Here is a 22,139-nt window from a genome sequence, read left to right as displayed (position 1 = left end):
TGTTCACATGTAGTAAAGCTAGATTACAAACTCTGAGGATTATCTGTTGTTGAGCATTTGTATCTGTTTTGTTCAGTGATTTCAATAGAAAGTGTTACCTGGAGCTTCCTAAAGAATTTTAAAAAGAATCAAGTGATCGTTTAAAGCATTTTTCAGTTCTTTAGTTTCCTAGAATTGTAACAGAATACTTGGTTCTGACTTTTCACCTTTCAAAAAAGATGTTTTAAAAACAAAAGACCAGACATAAAACCAATGAATTATTAAAAGATTAAATAATGTATACTACACTGAAAAACTTAGGCTCAAATTATTTTCCTAATGAAAGACTGAACTAAGGATAATTGTCATCAACTATAACTATCAGTACTAAGAACATAAATTTCATAATGCAAAACATTTCTACCTAAGTTACAGAAAGGTTCAAAAGATATTAAAATGAAGATTATGATTTTCCATTAACTTCACATCCTCTTAGGCTGGATCACTAGATTGAGATGCTCTAAAATTAAAATGACTAAATAAATTTTAAAAATCCCTGTCTACTAGGAGAGCTTGCAAATATGAGATGACAAAGACCCTTCATCTCAGGAAATCTAGAATAAAGTTCTGTTCTTGATTTTCTTATTTGAACATTTTTTTTCCTTTAAATAGTTACATTAATTCTGTTATCTCCTGAATGAAATTTCTGAAGGTATTTGCTTCTTGGCCATATTAAGATTTTAGCTTGGCACAACTGCTAGTGGGGAAACTAGGCCATGTGGAGAACTAATTAATTAGTAGCTATGTTATTAGTCATAAGTGACTGGATTATAGAAGTAACCTGTTCTGCTTAAAAAAGACTATAGTTAATGGGGAAAACAGATTTTAAAAAGTGCTTAATTTAGCTGAAAAGTGTAGACTGGTGATTTTTAGAGACCAGCATTTTGATGTCATCAACAAGGTAAATTCTCTTAGTAATTTGTCAGTTAAGTAATTAGTTACAGTGGTTTAGTCATAGTTTAAGTTGGAAAAGACCTTTAAGATCGTGGAGTCCAACCGTATGTGAAGGAATCATTTCTGTAGCCCTTGGAAAAAAGTAAACAGACAAAAAACCTGAAACCTCAATTAAAAAACAAAAGAGTAATTTAAAATAATTTAAATAAAAGTTAGTGCCACTAAATTCAGTCTCCCTTGAGTTTTGTAACAATCTAAGTGTAACTGATGAAAGATAAAGGTGGCAGTGTAATGGGTATTCAGTTAGGCCTTTTCTCATCTCAGTGTAATATGATCATCAGTACATTGCATATTTATCTTCTGTTACTGTTGTACTTCTGTAATGAATTGTAAATGAGGTCTGAAAGATTTCCCAAGGGTAACATGGCTGTAGTGTAAAGTGAAATATTGTTTATTGAAAAAAGTACAGATTTGAAGGGAGGAAAAGTACTTATATATTTAGGATGTTATATTATTTAAAAAAAACAACTGATGCCATTTTATAATTTTTTTCTTTTGAAGTAACTTTTCCTATGAATTCATACATAGTTCTGTTTCTAATGGATCTATAAAACTTAAACCCACCATATACGAAATATGACATAATCATGGAATAATTTAGGTGAAAGGGACCTTTGTGTTATCCAGCCTCCTATTCATCTGCTGTGTCTGGTTCGTCCTCCTGATTCATGCAAAGCTGTCTCCAAAGTCAGGCCAGGTTACTCAGGGCCTTTCCCAGCTAAGGTTTGAAATTCTTTAATGACAGAGACTGCACAACTCATTCCAGTGCTTAATCACTCATTCTGGAAGAGTGTTTCCCTGTATCCCTTCATAATTTCCTTTGTTGCAACTTTTGACTATTGCAACTTGTCCTTCTGTTGTGCTCTCTGTGAACTGCCTGGCTCTTTTATGCTACCTAAATGCTATTTAAGTAGTAGAGGATGGTAGTGGAAACAGATCTCATCTAAACCTTTTCTCCAATCTGGACTAACTGAGCTCCATTGGCTTTTCAAGTCATGTGCTTCAGCCTGCTGATTGTTTGTGGGTGTATTTTTATTTTATTTTTTTAAGGTCCATTTAATTGAACTGCCTCCAGTCTGTTGATTCAGTTGTAGTTAGAACCCCAAACCGTACCCATTTTTCTGGTGAGGGCTCTACATGCATTGAATAGAGGGAGATAATTGTTGCCTTTCATCTGCAGGCTGTGCTGACCTTAATACAATGCAATATGTTGTTAAACTTTGATGGCAGCACCTTTCTGCACAGCTCATACCCCACCACTCAGTCCCCAGTAGCACTACAGGCCTTCAGGTTTATCTTTGTTGATCTTTGTGGGAGATTCTGTAAGGCTGTAGAAATAAGGTGGCGTTTTTTGTTTGAGGTGAGTGTCTGTTTCCACCTCAGATGATGACTTTGGGAGAAGAAAAACTTTCTTAAACTGCAGCTACCTGGGCTTTTTGTTGCTTTGTGTAGGTCCCATGTGATCCTGTTACTCTCCTTCAAGCTTGTCCTAATCTGAGTATTCACAGAACCGCAGTAACTTTTCCTACCTAGTGACTAAGGAGCTTCCGAGGCCAATTTGCTGAATCTGCACAGGCTTGGAGATATTTTCATGGATATCTCTGCATATGTGTGTCTTATTCTGTTGGACTTAGTGTGAGAGACTACCACAACTTAATGCAAGTGCTTTGCCTACTTGCTGTGCCTATGATGGCTTTGCCAGTTAGAATGCAGTCGTCCTCTTTTGAAGGCCCAGAGTCTTTTGCTTCTAGAGTAGCTGAGTGTAGGTGAGATTTCATTACCAGCAGTAAATCTCCTCTTTATGCAGCTGATTCTCTTTGAGAGAATTTAGACATTTGCTGTAAGAGGGCAAATGGAAGAAACAGGACATTTGAGGGAGAAAATTACACAGGTGGGATATATTCCAGTTCAGAACTGCCAAATGAATGGTCCTCGTGACCCACTGTTTTTATTTCTTGTGTCTGATGAGCTGCTGTTTACTGGTTTGTGTCAGAGTGAGGCTTCTCACTTTCAGTGCATACCTTCAAACAGTACTAAATGCGTAGGTATTGCTATATATTTCATTTTATCAGCCATTCAGCTTTCAGTTTTTCTTGGCTCTAGTATTATTGAATGTTATAAAACATGCAGCTGACAGGGGAAGATTTTTATAAACACTGACATTTATTTGACCTGGGAAATTTGAGTGTGCATAAAATTTGAACACTACCATTCAGAGGGGAAAGAAAAGCCCTTTAGTACAGGCAACTATTCCAGCCATACTTATTCCCATAGAAATGCCAACTTTATACTCCTGTTATCATTTGTCATTGATTATTACTTGGCCATAATAGTCAGTGGCCAGTGTTGGCTCAAGAGAATGGTTTTTACAAGACTCTGACTGTCAACTTTATCCCAACATTTAGGGGAATACCCAGAACCATTTCTCAAGAGACTGACTTTTTTTTAATCCAAAATAAACTATTCAAAGGATCAAACTGTTTGTTCGTGTTCTGATCTGTTTTCAGGATTGTGTTCATCCTGTGCTAGTTCTCAAGAGACTCAGGGATTTTATTTTGAATATCCAGTATCTTCATCAATCTGGAGAGCTTCTTGAGATTTCTCCTTCCTGTTTCCATATAATGTTCCCCCTTCCACAGCTATTGCTTTGGCTTAGGAGAGATGAAGAAATAGCGATTGCTAATGAGTAAACTTGCTTTCTAAACAATTTGTGCCTTAGGACATAGTCATAAGCCTTCTTGCAGAGGGTGTCAAAGTTCCAATGAGATCAGGGAATCATTCTACCTAGGTTTTAAGAAAAGATGTAAAGTCTTGGCAAAGGAGTATGCTAATTGACACTATATGCTAAATATTATTTACCTTTTTACTCGGAGATGGAATCGTTCATTGGAAAGATGGTTTTGCTTCTGTCTTTTATGGGAACTGCTAGAATATGGAGATCTCTTAATGACACTGTCCCAGCTGAGCATCTCACCGTGTAGTGAAAGTGAAGGTACCTGACAGCATTCAAGCACACTCTGCAAAGATGCAAATCACTAGTGTGTCACTTGCAAGAATTTTTCCTTTCCCTGAGACTTTATAGAGCTGTGTCTTGAAGATGTGTTAACTTTTGTGGAACATTTTATTGTACGTGAGACCTTTGGGTGGGTGTTCTGCTTTTTTGGATTCAATCACCTGCAGTTTGAATGCACAGTCATTCAAAGGAGGATAAGAGTTGCTGACAGTAATGGAGTTTCTTTAAAGCTCACAAATAATATGGCTGGAGTTCTTTAGCATTTATTTTAATAAGAATCAAGGAACGAAAGGAAGTTTCTTTCTTTTGAGAGGATGAAAAAGTGGAGTATGCTCTGTCCTTTCATACCACATAAATTATGTAATGACTGGGATGGAGAGACTCCTTTGGAGACTGTGAGGCTCTATGCAGGTTATAGTGGTTAGATGCACATCTGTCATGTGAAAATATTTTTGGGAAATATGTCTCAAAAATCTTTAGTTACAATAAGGTTTATTCTTTCTTTATCTGTGTTTATTGATTTAGTCAAGTCCTTTTGATGAAGAGGTTGGTAGTTTTGAGTCATTCACAAGTCTTTAGTCTTAAATTGCAGTTTTGAGGATTCCTTAATGATGATCTTTCAGCAGACTGTCAAAAAGCTTTTCCATAGGCTATATTCAAATGTTTGTTGATATGTTCAATGTGTAGGACAAAATGGTCATTTCAATAATAACTCTTCTTTTTTTGTTTTGTTTTCTGAGTATCTTGAAAGAATAGCTAAAACAAGAACAGAATTATCACAGTGATATTTTATGATCAGTCATTTATATCTGTAATGTATATAAGCTGAAGTCAATCAAAATTGGTGGGTTTTTTAAATTAAAATATTTTCAGCTTGATGAGAGCTGAGATTCTTCCTATAAACACCAAGAAAGAAAAGGCATTTTGCCAAAAGCTCAGAGGAGAGATGGAGAGAGCTGAATTGAGGTGAAATAGGAACTGGACAGTGCAAAAATTATACACTTCTAATTGAAGGACCATGTTCCATAATATTTAAAGCTGTCTGAAATAAGCAACATATGCAAGCTTTTTCTTGCTGTTGGTTTTGGTGGGTTTGGTGGATTTTTTTACAGAAAGAGTAGATTTTTATGTTACTGACTTTCTTTGACAAATTTTTGTGGATTTTGATTGGCTTTGGGAACTGATGTTTACATATAAAGTTTAGGTCGTACGATTCAGGGTGTGTACCAGTCTCTGTATTGAAATATGAGGTCTGCCACTCTATCTTCATCCACAGATAACTGATCTATTCATGTCATTTTCTTCCATGGCATCTAAGAGAATTTTTTCTGGGCTCTCACATATCTCACATATTGCTGGTATTGCCTGTCTACTTAATTATACTTCATTATAGTGTTTGGCTTAAACTTATACTTTTCTTTTACAGTTTGGAAGAACAGAGGTAATTGATAATACTTTAAATCCAGATTTTGTAAGAAAATTTATAATGGACTACTTCTTTGAAGAAAGAGAGAATCTGCGATTTGATTTGTAAGTTAACAATCTTTGACTCTAATGCAGGCTCTGTAAGCATATAAAGTTTTGTCCAGCATAAACTTAACTTGAAAAGAGATGGTATCTATTGACATGGAATAAATTACCTTAATAAACCTGATCGATTTAGCATTGCTTCCTCAGAAATAAATGTGTAACGTAATAATAACCAATAACAAATTATTGGTCATTATTACGTTATTCGTCATTGGTCACACCAATTGGCAGGTGTTAACTAGTCAAAGTACAGTTATACTCATAATTACTACTTTTAGAAAATAGTTAGAAAGCTAAGGATGTCAAAATATTAAAATATTCTTGCAGCATTGCCAACAAAAGAGATATGGACAAACTGTCCAGAAATAAAATATTGTACAAAAAATTCTTAAATAAATGCCACTATGCATCTAAATGTGTTTCTTTACATAATTGTTCTCAGATCTTTCAACTGGCAACTCTAATATACATTTTCTTTTTTTTTTTTAAGCTATGATGTTGACTCGAAGAGTCCTAACCTGTCAAAGCATGTAAGTTGTTCCTTGCTATTATACTTCCTTCTTCCTTGTGCTGAAATGCTTACATTTCCTAAATACATTTACTTTATTTTGCCTGTATGTAATACCAGATGCATAGAGACAAATGCAGTGATTGTGCTGTGACTAATAACACAGATAAGGCTCAAGAATATAATTTTAAAGGGATATTCCTCAGGTAAAGTGCATATTTAAGCACACATGTATACCTTTTCAGATATGTGATATGACACATTTTGTTGATACTTCTTTGGGTCCTAAAAATTGAAGCATGTTTTGACTGTGCCTCGGTATTGGTAAGGGTAGTGATTAAATAGTAGCTTCAAAATTTAGAGATGCAAGAGTAGAATTCAGAGGCTTCTCAGTGAATTAGTGAATTTTTTTAAATAAATATAGGAAGGCTTTGGCAAGGGAACCTTTGAGAATCTGGAGCAAAGGAAAAGAAAATAATGGAAGGAATGCTGTCTGTGTGTGCTTCACAGTGAAAAGATAAGACCACTGATCTTCAGGTAGATCCTCCCTGTAAAGATTTAAAGCCCCTGGAAAACTGTTTTCTGTCTCTGTCATCATGGAAAGGTGATCTGAATAACTGCGATGCTGGCTAGGAGGATGCAGAAAATAGAAGTCTTCCCTAACTGTCTTCAGCCAGGATAAAGTCTCATCCTGGGCTTCTGCCCAAGTTTATTTACATTTCTGTAGTAACTAGTTTTTCTGAATTATTTTCTTTTTTTACCCTGAAACATACTTCTTCATATAAACCCCTCATATTTAAATTTTAAGAAAAAAGATAAGACATAAGTTAGTCATTATGAAAGTGCAAAAAATATATCTTCAAATATATACACTAGATTTTGTTGTGTGATTACTGGAATAGGAATTGAAGGCTAGAGTATTGTGGTGGTTTGAGTCTGGCTTGAATGCCAGGTGTCCACCAAAGCCACCTTATTGCTCTCCTCCTCTGCTGGGCAGGAGAGAGAAAATATAATGAAAGGTTGAGATGAGTTGAGATAAAGGCCTGATGATTTTAAGAATGAACTAGGAGATGAGTATTTTCAGATGAATTTTAGCCATTTTAAATTATTTAATCTTTATGGAAAGAGTGTTGCAGTGTCGGATCAGTCAAAGGACATAGTTCAAAGATTTATTTTTTGCAGGGTTGTTTCCCTCTTCAGTGGGATTAGTTCCCAGATCCAATTTGCTATATGGAGTCATAACTGACACAGTTGAGAGATGGGAATGAAAGGCCTGGAGTGAAAGGAGATTCCAAATTGCTTGTACAGATATTTACTACTATACACAGTATCACAAACTTATGGTTTGCTTTATAGGAATTAGAGTGTCTCCATTCTCATTACTGTTTGGGAACAAATCTCACAAACTACTGTTACCAGTACTGGGAGTGACACTGGGAAGAACAGAGCGAGCAAGCAAGCAAGCTCTTTTTACTTGCAAGATAAAGATTGGGACTGTAGAATAAATTTTTTTTCAATACATGCAGTTTGAAAATTCCGTTCATATTTTTATATCACTTACATTACAGGGAGATACAATATGAAAATTAGCTGATTTTTAGTGGTATAGTTAACTTATAAAGCATGGACATAAAGCCTGTCACTAAACCAATGCATGTGTAAAAGTGTAAATCCAGGTTGCTTGTACAAATGATGCACAGGTTTGAATTTCTGCCAACATAATTCATAAAATCAGGGTAGAATCTCTTCATAAAAGAGAAATTTATTAAAATGCTCCAGTTAAAGGAGGAATAGAAATAATCATGTTTTTAAATGTTTTTTAATTTTGTTTCCATTTCGGCTTTATTTTTGTTGGTGAAAAAGGCAATATAAAAACAATAAACGTAGTGCATTAGAATTACTTCTGTAAATGTAACCCAGTGTTATGTCAAATATGTAGTAGTGAGTCTGTAATTCATTATTGCATAATTATTAGTAAGATCTGGTGTTCAGCTGAATGTGCTCTTCAGTAGTGAACAGCCTCGATAAATGGGAAACCAAATTTCTTTCAGCGTGAAATATAAATCTTGAGTTTTTATGTTACTGTTTTGCAGGATTTTTTGGGACAAATGTTTTGTACACTGGGAGAAATAGTTGGATCACAGGGGAGCAGACTGGAAAAATCAATTGTGTAAGTATGTCATTCTTGAATGTTAGATGAATACATATTGCTTCCTGAGGTGAGAATTGGGGTTAGTGTTGAGATGGGTTTTGGTTTTTTTTTTTGCTGTGAGGTATCTTGATACAGAATTGACAAACATGACTTTTAAGAGAGAATAAATAGTTACAGCCTCCTTTGGACATCCACCTGCTCCAGCATGTAGTCCTCCATGAACTGCAGGTGGATCTCTGCTCCACAGTGTACCTGGGGCTGCAGGGTGCCAGTCTGTCTCATCATCATCTGCACCACAACAGAGGGAGTTGTGCCTGGAGCACAGCTCCTCTTCCTCCTTGTTGTCTGCAGGGTTGTTTCTGTCACATATTCTTATGTCTCTGTTCTGAGTGCTGATGGTGTTGCACAGGGCTTTTTGTCCTCCGCTCCCTATATATGTTAAGCCAGAGGAGCTACTACCATTGCTGATGGGCTCAGACTTGGCCGCAGCAGGTCCATCCTGGAGCCGTCTGGCATTGGCTCTGCTGAACACGGAGGAAACCTCTGGCAGCTTCTTACAGAAGCCACCTCTGCAGCCCATCCAGTACCAAAACCTGGCCCTGCAAACCCAGTTTAGTGCTGTGATCATTACTGCTGCAACTTCTTTTAGCAATATAATTTATATTCTCTTTAATATTCAGAATTGAGGTTGGACATAAGTGCATTTTTTTCTGAATTTTGAGAGCTTCCAAATATAATTCAGACACCTGATCACTGTATATATGGACTCAGCCTTTATGCCAAGTCTCTAGTCCCTGCTCCCTCTGCAACCTCTCTTGCCCTCCTCACCCTCTCTCCCCAAGGACTACACCAAAACTTTTTACATTAGTTGTTTTCATATCAAGAACTTAATTGTCCTATACATAAACAATTCTATTAATATCACTCTATATTCCTTATTATTTCCCTTCTCTGTGCTCATTGACACTGGGAACGACTTCCTTTTAAGGGTAAATAAATTCTTCAATTCTACAGATGAGGCAAGTTTCAGTATCTGCAGTATAATTCAGAAAACTCTTAAAAACACTATTTAGATTTAAAAACACAGTTATTCACACAATCACATAATATATGGCAGAAGTAATACTACTTCAGTGTATCACTTCCTTAAATAACCTAAAAAACTACCTAGAGAAAGATACCCTAAAACCGCATTACTTTCTGTTGTCATACAGTTTGCAGATGAACTTTAACTTTTAAGATGTCCTTCAGTTTCTGTGACTAATCACAAGTCTGCAATAAAATAAATATTGTAGAAAACTTAATACTAAAACAAAACAACAAAAAACTCCAACAACCCCCCCAAAATAACCCAAATAAACTCTAAAATTTACTGCATCAATATTATGATTGCTAAATTACTGTTTAGTAGATTATGCAAAACAGTAGGAAACTCGTAATTTTAATGTAGTTCCTGCAAAAAAAACTTGCACAAAGACACAGTGAAGAATTAGCTGATCAGATTACCAGATTTCTAATACAATCATACAAAGTTATTTACTTAGCAAATATTGTGGTTATTATACAACAGTATTTTATGATTTTCCTCTTAATCCCATTCTGGATAAAGCTGTCCAGGAAATAGCCTTGAGAATCTGTACAGTACAGTAATATAATAGAAAAGGTGTGTTAGGTTGTGTCATCAAAAAGCTTGTCTGCAAACAAGGGAGAAAACTGTCCCAATAGCAGGTGGGGGAGCTCAAGTAATACCTTGCCCTGGGTACTTCCAGACCCATCCCAGGAAAGTCATCAGCTCACTGAATCCCACCTCCACACCCTCAAAGAATCACAGGCAGGCAGGGGAACTCCAGTAACACAATTAGGGAAGTAGCCCCTGCCCAGCTGCAGGGCTGTCCCAGCAGACACAGAGCCTCAGCACCATGGGGTGGCAACACACACTCACTACTTGTTCTGGTGTGTTTTCAGTTCTTGATGGAGAGCAGGTTGGCTGCATAGTTTGACTTCTACTGGAGCACAGAAACAGCATCTCGTTGATTGGCACTATTTTGTTTACTTCTACTAAAACAAAGTTTACTGACTTTTCACTGTCTAGGCCTAACTTGTGCTAAGTGCCACAGCAAACTGCACTGTCACAACCCCATGGACTGGTTTGACTAGCTGTCAGTTGATTCTACTGGAAGCTTGTGGTGACTTGTTTAGACAAAGCTGCTGACTTTGAAGGCACCCATCCTAAGTTTAAAATGAATCTTACTGACTTCTTGAAGGTCTTTGTAGCTCTGCCCTCAAAGTTCTAAATTATTCGGCACACTACACATTTTTTTTAAATAAATTTCAGAAATTTTATCAGAAACATGTAGATTAAAAATCATCCATTTGGCAGTTCATTATGGCTTGGTACAGGCTAAGTGAAGTCTGAAATGAGCAACAGATGAAGTTTAAAGTTTGAAATTAGCTGTGAGAATGGAAAAGATATCAGTGAAAATTCTGTGGAAAAAAGGTCTTATTTCACAGTTGTGTTGGCCTGTGTAATACATTTTCTCTTGGGTAAACAAGCATTGTTCAGGTCTGACTTCTGATACTGTTATATGGCAGTTACTAAATGAACCAAAACCAGTTGTCGCCCTGAAAGATTTTGAAATATAGCTTCCTTTTTTTGTATGTGGTGCAGTTAATGAGCAACTGTTTATGACTAGTTATCAGTTCTTCACAGCATTCAGATTTTATTTTGTCAATAGTGCTTTTTTGACATTGCTGCTTTTGGCAGTGCAGTGGCTAAACAACTCTGCCTGGTTGACTGTTCACTCTGGGCTCTCGGAGGTCTTGAATACGTTGGGGTCTAGGAGACGTTTCTGTCTGAATTTATTCATTCAACAATTGCATTGCATTTTAGGATTGTTTGCTTATAGGTGTGTGTTTAATGTCTCTTAATATTCAAACAACAAGAATTCAATTGATGATAGTGCATGTCTTCCCTCCTTAGGGATATTTACTGCTTTGAATTTACTGTTCTCTCTACAAAGTCAAGTCTGTGTTCACATAACATGAATGCTCTTTATGATCTTTGAGTTGAAATAAGAAAACCTTTTCTTTTCACCCTGTTTCTAAAGTTCATTAACATTTTGCCTTTTCTGTTCTCTGTCAATGGATGTACACAGAATAGAGTGCTTGGTGCTGTCTTAGTCCCAGTCAGCTACCCTACAGAAGTGGCACTTTTTTAATTAATCAGCTTGAGAAGCTTGGATTCCATTCTCTGACTGGCATTCAAATAAACTCTGACATTCTTTCGAAATGAAAATTGGGAAGACTTGAAGCTTATTCTTCAGATCTGTCTACTTTGGACAGTTACAAAACTCGTATACAATTCAGGATTCCATGGCTGCCGTGAGCTGTCCAATTCCAAGTCAGATTGAAAAGTTCCCTTAGGTAGTATACCATGAAAGGATAGTCCTGTCCTTCATAAAATTTAAGGTAAAACATCTCAAGCCTAGAGGGTCACAATTGCAGTGATCTGTCAGGCAGGCTGCAACATACCTTGCACTAGTCTTCATGGCAAGTACCAAAGTGAAGATACACAATGCATGTTTTTCTTCTTTGCCTTCATGATGTGCAAGAGTTGCACTTTCATTGGTATTACAAGCACCGGTGGATCACGCCTCTTTGTGTGAACCTGGCAGTATTTGTTCTTAGCAGGTATGAGGATGTCTCCTCAACCTCTCTCTCTGTTTCTGACACCATTAAGGACTTTGAATTCAATACAGTCTGTCACAGAAGACTCTTATTCCCAGTATTGTAGTGTGGTAGCCTGTTATCTCTGTGACTATGAGTATTTTTGTTCAAGGATGTACTTTAGTGTTGCACTTTAACAGACTGGCCAGGTGCAGAGGTGAACATTTGCTTTGCATAATTTCTCCTGGAAAATAAATCTAGTAAATTCAAAGCAAGTGAAATGGAGAATCTGATATTTTAAGAGGAATGTTTGCTCTGTTTACCTGTTGGGTTACTAGGTTCATTAAATGCCTTCTCAAGACAAACTCCATATGTAAGATTTACTCTGAGTGGCCTTGCATACTGCAGTTGTATTACCATGAAAGGATAATGTGCAGATACATCTACTTCCAGAAATTATGTTTCATTTTTCTCTCAAGAGAGTGTCCCCTGCTCAGACGTTATCCAGAATTAGATATTTTCATGTTCTGTCTTCCTAGAGAGAAGATGCTAGCCACATTTATAACTCTGAGCAATGTCTTTTTCAGGATCTACTAAGTGCATTCCTGTAGGGATTCCCTTTAATGAGGAGGCAGAGCCATTGCAAAGCTTAATGAGCATTCTATGCTAGTTATTCACGTCTGAGTGCCACTGCATGCTAATGAGTCTGTACTGGAGCCAACTGGCCTATTTTGGGAAGTTCTTTCTCCTGTCATCTTGCTGTGGACATAATTGATAGAAAAACCATCTGAATCCTGGAACTGGGACTTCCTATCCTTTTATCTGCGTGTGCGACTGCCAGAGGGCTAGGCTCTGTAAATTCAGGGGTAAGGCTGTAAATTTTTGAATGATCTGAAACATGTTCCATCCTCTGCCTCATTGCAAAACTGAGGGCTCTTTTTAACCTCTCAGGTTTGAATTCCCACATAAATTGTCATCTTTCTCTGAGTCTTTCACCAACTCTGTAAAGGTTCTCCTTTCAGTCCTTGTGAAAGCCCAAGTAGCCTTCAGAGTGTCCTTTCAAACTTCTCTAGGTGCTGCAGATATGGTGTCTCAGTTGTGGAATCATTTGTTCTAAGGAGACAGTAATTACTCCTCAAGACTGTGTCTTTTCTAGAGACATGCAGGTATTGTTGAAAACCTTTCATTTGATAGTGATTGTCTGTTCTGTTCCTCTAACAGTCAAATTATTTGCCTGCTCAGTCTCTGAAAAGAGGTGATCACTGTAGAGAACCTACAGGTTCTGAACTTTCAAACCAGTAGGACCCACTGAAATGTAGATGTTCTTTGCTTTTTGTTTTATATATTTGTTCAGTTTCCAGCCCGGTCACACTTAGAATGGCACATTTTCTATATCTGAGTGTCAGGTCACTGGCACTGAGTGTTGGAGTTGACAGTGGTTATACAATACAAATTTGCCTCATTATTACCTCAAAAACCCTGATGTGTAACCCTTTCCAGAGATTTCAGAATAAATGTTGTAAAATAAGCCTCGTGTATAGTTTTAAATATATTTTAGGTATTTTGTTTAATGAAAATTTGCAAACGGATGCTTTTCACAAATCAGTTGTAGAGTCATCTCTAAATGAAACATCAATGGGACACAAGTGGCAGAAAAGGGAAACTTTATTTTGTGCCATCAGCTTTGTGACTTAAAAGCTTACCTTGTGCTGTGTCAGTTGTGACTTTCATACATGATATTAAGGAACTGAGGTGATGTAGTTGTATTTTCTTGCAGGGGAATTCCTGGGAAGAAATGTGGAACAGTCATAGTAACAGCAGAGGAACTAGGCTGTTGCCGAGTAAGTGTGTTCGTCACTTTTTCAAAACCAAAATGGAAATTATTTTGTGATTTACGCTACACTGGATTGTCAATGGTGTAATGTATAAATTTGCATTCTGTGATTTATGTAGAAGTTAGGATACCTTTTTCGTAGAAGTTGCTCTTAATTTTAGGTGGAAGAAGCAGAAAGAAGCAGAAGTTGATATTCAGTCTCTCGCTCTCTTTTGCATTCTCTGTCATGCTCTTTCATGTACTCGCTCTCTCACAGCCTCTCACCAGGTGTCACATACTTTGTCTGTGATATTTTCCTACCTAAGTTTATTTATTATTTGGATTAATTCTTATCTGATCTTCTGGGTTTTTATACTTTAGTCAAACTTTTATAGCTCATGTTCAGAATGGCAAAGAGTTTTGTAATCACTGAATTGCTGAGGTTGGAAAAGACCTTGGGAGATTGTCTAGCCCAACCCTCCTGCTCTTCTTAGAGCAGGTTACTCAGGGCTCTGTGCAGCTGGGTTTTAAGTCCAAGCCAGCTCTACAATCTCTCTGTTTCAGTGTTTTGCCATACTCACAGTAGAAAGGCTTTTCTTTGTATTTAAATGGCATTTCTTTCATTTCAACTGTGTACCTATTGCCACTTGTTCTTCCACTGGATACCACTAGGCAGAGTCTGTTTACTCTCTCCCATGAGGTATTTATATAAATTCATAAGATCCCCCTGAGCCTTCTCTTTTCCAGGCTATATAATTCCAACTCTCCTCAGATGAGAGATGGTCCAATCCCTTAATCATTTTAGTGACCCATTTGCTGGAATTGCTTCAGTATGTTCATGTCTTTCTTGTACTGAGGAGCCTAGAACAGTGCTCCAGGAGTGGCCTCACCTGTGTTGAGTCACTTCCTTCAACTTTTTGTCAGCACTCTTCCTAAGGTAGCCCAGGAAGCTGTTGGCCTTCTTTGCTGCTAAGGGCACACTGGTCAACTTGATGTTCACCAAGACCCCCTGGTCCTCTTCTGTAGTGCTGCTTGCCAGCTGGTTGGCCTTGCAGCCTGTGCAGGTGTACGGGGTTATTCCCCTCCAAGTGCAGTACTTGGCACTTCCCTCTGTTGAGCTCCATGAGGTTCATGTTGGTTAGTTTTTCCAGCTTGTACAGATGCTTCTGAATGGGAGCACAACCATCTGTTGTATAAACTGCTGCTTCTAGTTTTGTGTTGTTTACAAACTTGCTGAGGATCTGGCATGTCCCATAATCCAGGTCATTGATGCAGATATTCAGCATTCTTGGCCCATTCCTGACAGTTTTCTAGTCTGTAATTCATTAGTTTGTGAACAAGGATTTTGTGGGAGACAGTGTCTAAGGCCATGCTAAGGTCATGAATAAACAATATCCACTAGTTTCCCCTCACTTCATGAACGAAGGCTTCCAGTTGATCAGGCATGAATTTTCCCCTTTGTAAATCCATGCTGATGTCTCTTAGCCAGCTTATCGTCTTTCATGTGTTTGGAAATGTTTTCCAGGATTACTTGCTGTATTGTCTTCTCAGGGATTGAGTTAAAACTGACCTGGATCCTCTTGTCCTTTCTCAAAGACAGGAGAACTTCCCCTGAAAATCATTACTTTACAAAGATAACTGAAGGTGGCCCCACAGTGACATTAAACAGCTCCACCAGCACTCTCAGGTGCTTCCTGTCAAGTCCCACTGTCTTCTGTATGTCTAGTCTGTTTAAATGTTCTCTTGCCTGGTCTTCCTCTACCAAAGGCAAGTTATCCTTGTTCTAGACTTTCTCAGGTCTGGGTCTCAGGTTTCCAAGATTCTTGAAGGCAGATCTTAGCAGTAAAGACCAAGGCACAGAAAGCTATGAGAAACATGGAGTTTGCAATGTCCTTTGTCACCTGGTCCCATGCCCCACTCAGGGGTGAGCCCACATTTTCCCTAGTCATCCTCTTGCTGATGTTACACCTGCAGACCTGTTTATGGAACACAGTCTTCCAGCAGGCCCAGCTGGTGAGTCTGCAGGTTTATCTTGGCATTTATAATCCTTTTTGCATTCTTGACTTTGCCCAAGGAGGTGACCATGTGAGATTGTCAGTTTGCCTGACCACAGCAAAGAAACTTTTCTCCTTATTTGTTGTCAGAATGGGCATATTTGGTAACCTTCCATCCAGGCTCATTTTCTTGAAGGTTCTGGACTCTTTAGTAGCAAGCTGCTAAGCCATTTGCTTTACATACAGCAGGAGCAGACAATAGGTTTAAACCACTGAAGGAATGAGTTGTGTCTCCTGGAGTTTTTAAAATTAATTCTAATATGCTTTTCTTGCCTGTGTGTCTTCCCTCAGAACACAACATTGAATATTAGAAAATACTGGAAAAATCCAGAAGCATTTAGCATAGAAAATTACTCTTTCTCTGCAGCCCCCTACAAAGGAATTCTTGATTCCAGACATTCAAACTGCACTATGAGGACATTGCACGAATGTAAATATTTAGAGATCATCTAGAAGACAGATACCCTCATTTATTTTGTTTTCTATTTGCATAGTTTGGTCAATGATTTTTAGGGGGTTTTTTTGGAATAGTAAACTGCATGCTGTATGTAATTTTTCTGTATTACCCATTTCAGGATTCAGTTTTAATGCAATTTTGTGCAAACAAACTAGACAAGAAGGACTTCTTCGGGAAATCTGATCCTTTCCTTGTATTTCTTCGAAGCAATGAAGATGGCAGGTAGGTACCTGTTAAGTATTTTGCTGCTAAACTTTAAACAATTTAATTGTAATAAAATAGCTAAATAGTGTTACTTTTCCTAAGATGTAGTATGCCTTTAAATTAAATAGAATTCTCCAAGAAAATTGTAGATGCAAAACACATTAATGCTTAGAAATTGTGTTTGATAAAAACATTTTATACTGCAAATTTGGAAATGTCTTTTAACTTTTTAACAGTGTTCTAAGAAATAGAATTCAAAAGTACCCTAAAAAAAGGTTTTTTTATTTTTTACAAATGACTGTTTGCTACATTCATGGTTTAATTTGTTAAAGTAGACTAATCTCTTCTGTTCTACTGCTGAGACTTGACATGCACTGGTCAACACAGTGCCTATGTGGGTCTCTACTGGCAGGTTAAGTTTTCCTGGAAACTGAAAGTCCTCACCTCACCCCAAACCAAAAGCTTATGTTGTTTACATAAACCTATATATGAGTATGCACTTTTCCTCTCGGAGGTAGATTTTAGGAACAGTTTCATAAATAAATACTGAATATCTTAAATTGCAAGCCTGGAGGAGTTATGGCTCCTTTGTGAGTGGTATTAAGGTCAGTGGTGGAATTTTTCTGGGAGTACTGGTATATGCAGTTTCTCTTGGCCTTGCATGCCATGGTTCTCCACTTTCATTCCAAAAGGTGAATGTTGAGCCACTGATTTTTCATTGGTCTCCTGAAAACAGCAGGAGGTTGGGACAGCAATTCTGCACCTGTGGCAGAGGAATGGTTCCTTTTCTGTTTCTTATCATCAGGCATGTCTTCTGAATCATAGCCAGGATAAAAACATGGGCCTTTGGAATGTGAGGAGGATATTCCCCCAAAGGACAACTTTAGTTGCAATTGTATGAGGAATTTCACCAGTAGTGATTTCACCAGTGACCTTGCCTCCTGTTTTGTTTTGAACAATTCAGTCCCCACGATGCGAGTTTAAAAGATGAATTTCAATTTTGCGTCATTTAGAGAAAGCAGAGTGCATTAAACCACTTCACTGTATTTCACCTGAGAGAAGGTGATCATGGGATCTCACAGAAGCTTATATGTTTTACCTGAGACAGCCCTGGTTAAAAAAATGTTGGACATAAAATAGGGAATAAGAATCCAAAAGCCATCACTCCCTTGGCTCAGTTTCTTAATCTGCTAAGCAAGAGTCAGATCCTTACAAGACACTTTCTTTCTGGGTCTGTGACTGATTCCTGGCTGTACAAGGTCTGTTAAGGCAAGTGGGATGGAGGCTGCTCTTGCCTGAAATAACTCACTGACTGGTTTTAATTCTTGTTGAAGTTTTGGGTAAAAACATTTTAGGTTTAGAGTTGTTTAGCACTCTACTCTGTAATCTCTCTCAAATGAGTCTGTCCTCTTCAGTATGCCCTTCATGATTTCACTGTGTTTCTTTTTTTCTTATCTTAAATTTTATACGGACATTGTATGAATTATTACAGATTACGGCTCTTTTGATTCCATGTTAGATGACACAAAAGAAGAAGTAAATAAATGCAATATATATTCTTTTTTTACTTACAGTTTTACAATCTGCCACAAAACAGAAGTTGTAAAAAATACATTAAATCCAGTGTGGCAGGCATTCAAGATATCTGTCAGAGCATTGTGTAATGGAGACTATGACCGGTAAGCTATAGCTTAAGCTTTCTTTTTTTCACCCCTAACTCATGTATTCTTTTATATATGATCTTTTCTATACACTTCAGTTCCTGGTGTTATTTAATCAACATTTTGAAAGGATAATAGGTGTTCAAAACCATTTGTCATGTTAAAGAATTAGGACAAATAAAGCAAATATGTTAAATCTGTAGGAAATGCTAGCAGTGATTTCTGGAAAAAATTCTTTGCTCCATATGGTGTGATTTAGAAACAGAAAGAAAAGACTAATTTAAAGAATGGCCACTGTGACTAGTGTGCACAAGTATTTTTTAATAATATTTCAGTGAGAAAGAATGATGGTCTGTCTTCCTTGAGTGACATTGTAATGTCAGAGAATGCTAATAAATGAAAGCCTTTAAAATACGTAGGTGAGCAGATGGGAAACACAGAAGGTAATCATCTCCAGATTTGAAGTTTTCAGTGATCCCATGCAAAAAGATCCATCTTTGAATGGTAATACCATGTTTTTAATCAATATTTTACCAGTTGTAACAGGGAAATTAGTTGAGTAACGATGGATATTTTTAGACTTCTTAAGAATGGCCTTGTTGGTTACTCTCTCAATTAGGTTCAATAAAATGCAGCAATTTCATAATAAGTACATTCTAATCAGATAGAATTTTTAACTTGAGGTTAGGTTTATGTGCATAATGCATAGGCAAAATAGTACTCATGAAGCTAGTCTCTGGACACTGCACTATTTGTCATACTAAAGAAAAACAGTTTTCATAATAATTAAAAATGATATTTTGGCGGAGGTATATTAGAATAACTCCAGCATTCCAAAAGAGAATTAAAAAGCATAATAGCACTCCTCAAACTGTTGTGTATCTGTTGATACATTGTCCCATGTTGATTCTGCTTTGTATGCTTTGAACATAATGTTCTTGTGAATAAAGGCTCCATGAAACTTCCTAATCCCACCTACAACAATCATGTTTCAAATTAAGAAATACTCATTAGCTGTCAGATTAATTCAAATTAGTATCTGCTGATAGTCCAGAGAAAGCATCCAAAGTTTGTTTTTTTAATTTGAAAACTTTTCTTTCTAAAGGTAGAGATTATGTTCCTATGATCAACGTGGTAATACATAAAAACACAAACCTCAAAAGTCTCTTTCAGATAATAATAGTTCTATAGGTCATATTTTGGTGCTCCAGGTGCTGTGATAGATGTAAAAAGTGGGAGTCATGGCTAGGCTTTGTGAACGAAGATTTGGGAAGGGCTCTACCCATGTTTGTTGCAAGTGTGTTGGTGGCTAAAAAGGCCAGTACGAGACAGACATATCCGGTTGCAAAAGGCACAGCAGAAAGACTCCTTAGATGGTGTATTCTGCAAGGCACGATTCTTTCTGTGTTGAAAAGGTGGGAGTAATGTCCTTAGATAAGTATATATCACAGTAAACCTTCAGCTAATTATGTAAAGTAAGATTGAACCTTTACATGGAAAATTTTTGTTTTCTACATTTTGTCTGTTTCCCAGTCAACCCTGAAGCAAGAATAGTTAGAGCTGTCCTCAGAGGTTCACATTACTCATAAGGAAACAGACAAAATGTGTTTTTAAGAACTGTGATAATACTTTAAGTTTTAAAGAATCATTTATTAAAAAAACAGAAAATTCAGAGCATCAGCAAGCAAAATATATTGACTAAACTTCCAATGTGTTTCCTTAGTTTCGACTGTATTTTATTAGTAATTTATGAAGATGTGTTGCATAACCTGAGTGATTGGCTATTTGCTGCCCTATGAGAAATGACTGAAAAATTCTGCTTTCTGGATTTGGCACAACTGATGCACCCATATGCTATTAAACTTAAAGGCAATGCGGGTACATTTTAACATATGTTTTAATAAGGTCCTGTTGTTGATTTATTTTTTTATTTTCAGGACAATTAAAGTAGAAGTGTATGACTGGGATAGAGATGGAAGGTAAGACATTAGTTCTGTTGTTAAACTTTAGGGTTATCTGTGCATACTTATACACATTTTAAAAAGTGGAAATATTTAGTGTCCAGAACAGGATTAGAGAATGTTGTTTACCAATATTTAGGGGTACAGGTGTTAGGAAAAGAGTTCTGCTGTGATACAGTTATTTTTTATTTTCCAGTTGTGGTAAATACTGATGCCTATTTCAAACATGCTGTGTGTATATATTTTTCCATGGAACAAGCAAGATGGAATGCTTTAGGATCTGTAAAATCAGTTTTGTGACTCTCATTATGTTACCAGTTAATGTACCTGTATGAAGAGAGGCATCATCTGTTTTATAATCTACTTTCTTTTACTTAAAACACTGCTTTATAAACTGTTGCTTTTCAAGTATGATGAAATGCATGTGCCTGCAATTGCTACTTCATGGTTGCCTAGATATTGCAATGTAGAAGCCACCTATTAATTGTCTTAATTTCACATTCTGTTTGAATGTTCATTTCAATGTCCATCTTTATCAAAATGTTGTTATAAACTCTAGAGTTGGAAGACCTGGGTTTTATATAACTAAGTTGCTGGAAAGAGGACAGTGGAATATCCCTGGATTTTCTGTTACTGAATTCTGGAGGGATATCTGCTATTATTCTGTACTGACTGTACATATTTTTCTGAAGAAATTAGCCTTTCAAATTGCCTTTATTCTGATAAACAAGGTAGAATTACTTTTTAACACACTGTATTGATACCTCCTATTCTTTTAAAAATGTCTGAGCTTGTATCTTAATACTTTGGTTAGAAACTCTTAAATCATGGTGCTAGAACTAAGAGTAGTATAATAATATGTTGATTTCTATTTACCTTTAAGTTGGTCTGTCTTAATTATTTCCTATTAATCTTAATTTATATTTTAAAATATATGGATATGCACGTGCATTTTCATTTATAATATTATTTATTTTACAGTAATGTCTTTAATACTACTAATGCAATTTGCTTCTAGTATTATAGATAATGGTATTGTGCTTCTGTGGCAATGGATCTTTTAACCATAACAGGCAAATTTATCCTGTGCTACCTTTCATTTCCTTGCTGACAAGATCCAAAAGCATATTTAGCTTTCTCAAATTATGATTTTGTCTTTTTTCTTCCGTCATGAAGCCTGTTGATTTATAAGCATTCTTATCACATATTTGCCCTCTATAAATACCTACTAGTGCAAATTCGTCCTTCTTAATCAGATGTTCCCTGGAGAGGAAAAATAACATATTCTGTCAATTAAAATAAGTGTATTTAAATTAACAAAGGCATATACAAAAAATCACTGCATCCCTGTTAGAACTTCTATTAACATCCTTTCCTCACTGATATTTGCCAAATCCTTGAAAATTTGATATATTTGTACTTTTGTGTATAAGCTACAATATTTTTTGAAAATAAGCTAACAATGAAAAGTTAATTATATTGCCAAGTTAATTAAAAATAAGGATTATATTTTTTCAAGATATCAAGCCCCATATGCTGTCCCATTTTTTCCAAAATCGGTAAAGTTAAGAAGAAAAGGAAGAAATCTGACAAATAATACAGTGTGACTGCAATTCTGAGTGAAATCTTCAACATACTGTGGATTTTAGGCAATCATTAGCCTCTCCACTCTCAAACAGTTCGAAAGATTATCTGCTTTTGTTCATATCACAATTTGAATACCTATAAAATTAATATCTATAAAAACAAAATGTGAAGGATACTATTTACGTGTGTTCCTTTTTATTCTAATTGTATGAATTTTTTTGGCTTTTTGCTTTCTGTCTTTTTTCAATTTAGAAGCAGGCAGAACACTGACATCCTATATGTTAAATTCCTCTGAAAGATGAGACAGCACTCATCTCATGTAACTTCAGACAATGTAAAAATCAGACAAGTAGATTGAACTAATCATTTAAGCTACTTCAGTAGCTTACAGGGGAAAATGGTCTGATTGAATCCATCCTACCTGGAATGAGTTGGCAGCTGGTGGTGCTTATCACTTACTAGTGATCATAGTGAGAACCTAAAGGCCTAATTTAACTTTTCATTGCCAGGTGTATCTGAAATGAATCCCATTCAAGAACT

At 36.5% G+C, this 22,139-nt stretch overlaps 1 protein-coding gene across 1 annotated transcript in view; it reads left to right on the top strand.

Annotated features, from left to right (window-relative positions):
• Window positions 1-22,139, top strand: part of CPNE8 (copine 8) — a 66,259-nt gene that overhangs the window by 11,461 nt on the left and 32,659 nt on the right. The window contains exons 3-9 of the mRNA XM_018068024.2: window positions 5,433-5,536; window positions 6,027-6,066; window positions 8,138-8,214; window positions 13,640-13,703; window positions 16,305-16,408; window positions 17,965-18,069; window positions 19,989-20,030. Coding sequence (XP_017923513.1) covers window positions 5,493-5,536; window positions 6,027-6,066; window positions 8,138-8,214; window positions 13,640-13,703; window positions 16,305-16,408; window positions 17,965-18,069; window positions 19,989-20,030 — 476 coding nt within the window. The 5' untranslated portion in view covers window positions 5,433-5,492. The remainder of the gene's footprint in view (window positions 1-5,432; window positions 5,537-6,026; window positions 6,067-8,137; window positions 8,215-13,639; window positions 13,704-16,304; window positions 16,409-17,964; window positions 18,070-19,988; window positions 20,031-22,139) is intronic.

This window comes from Manacus vitellinus, unplaced genomic scaffold (assembly GCF_001715985.3).
Source record: "Manacus vitellinus isolate BGI_N305 unplaced genomic scaffold, ASM171598v3 scaffold_13_pilon, whole genome shotgun sequence".
Classification (NCBI taxonomy): domain Eukaryota; kingdom Metazoa; phylum Chordata; class Aves; order Passeriformes; family Pipridae; genus Manacus; species Manacus vitellinus.
The sequence above is the reverse complement of the archived record's forward strand: the minus strand, read 5'-3'. Positions and strand labels throughout refer to the sequence as shown.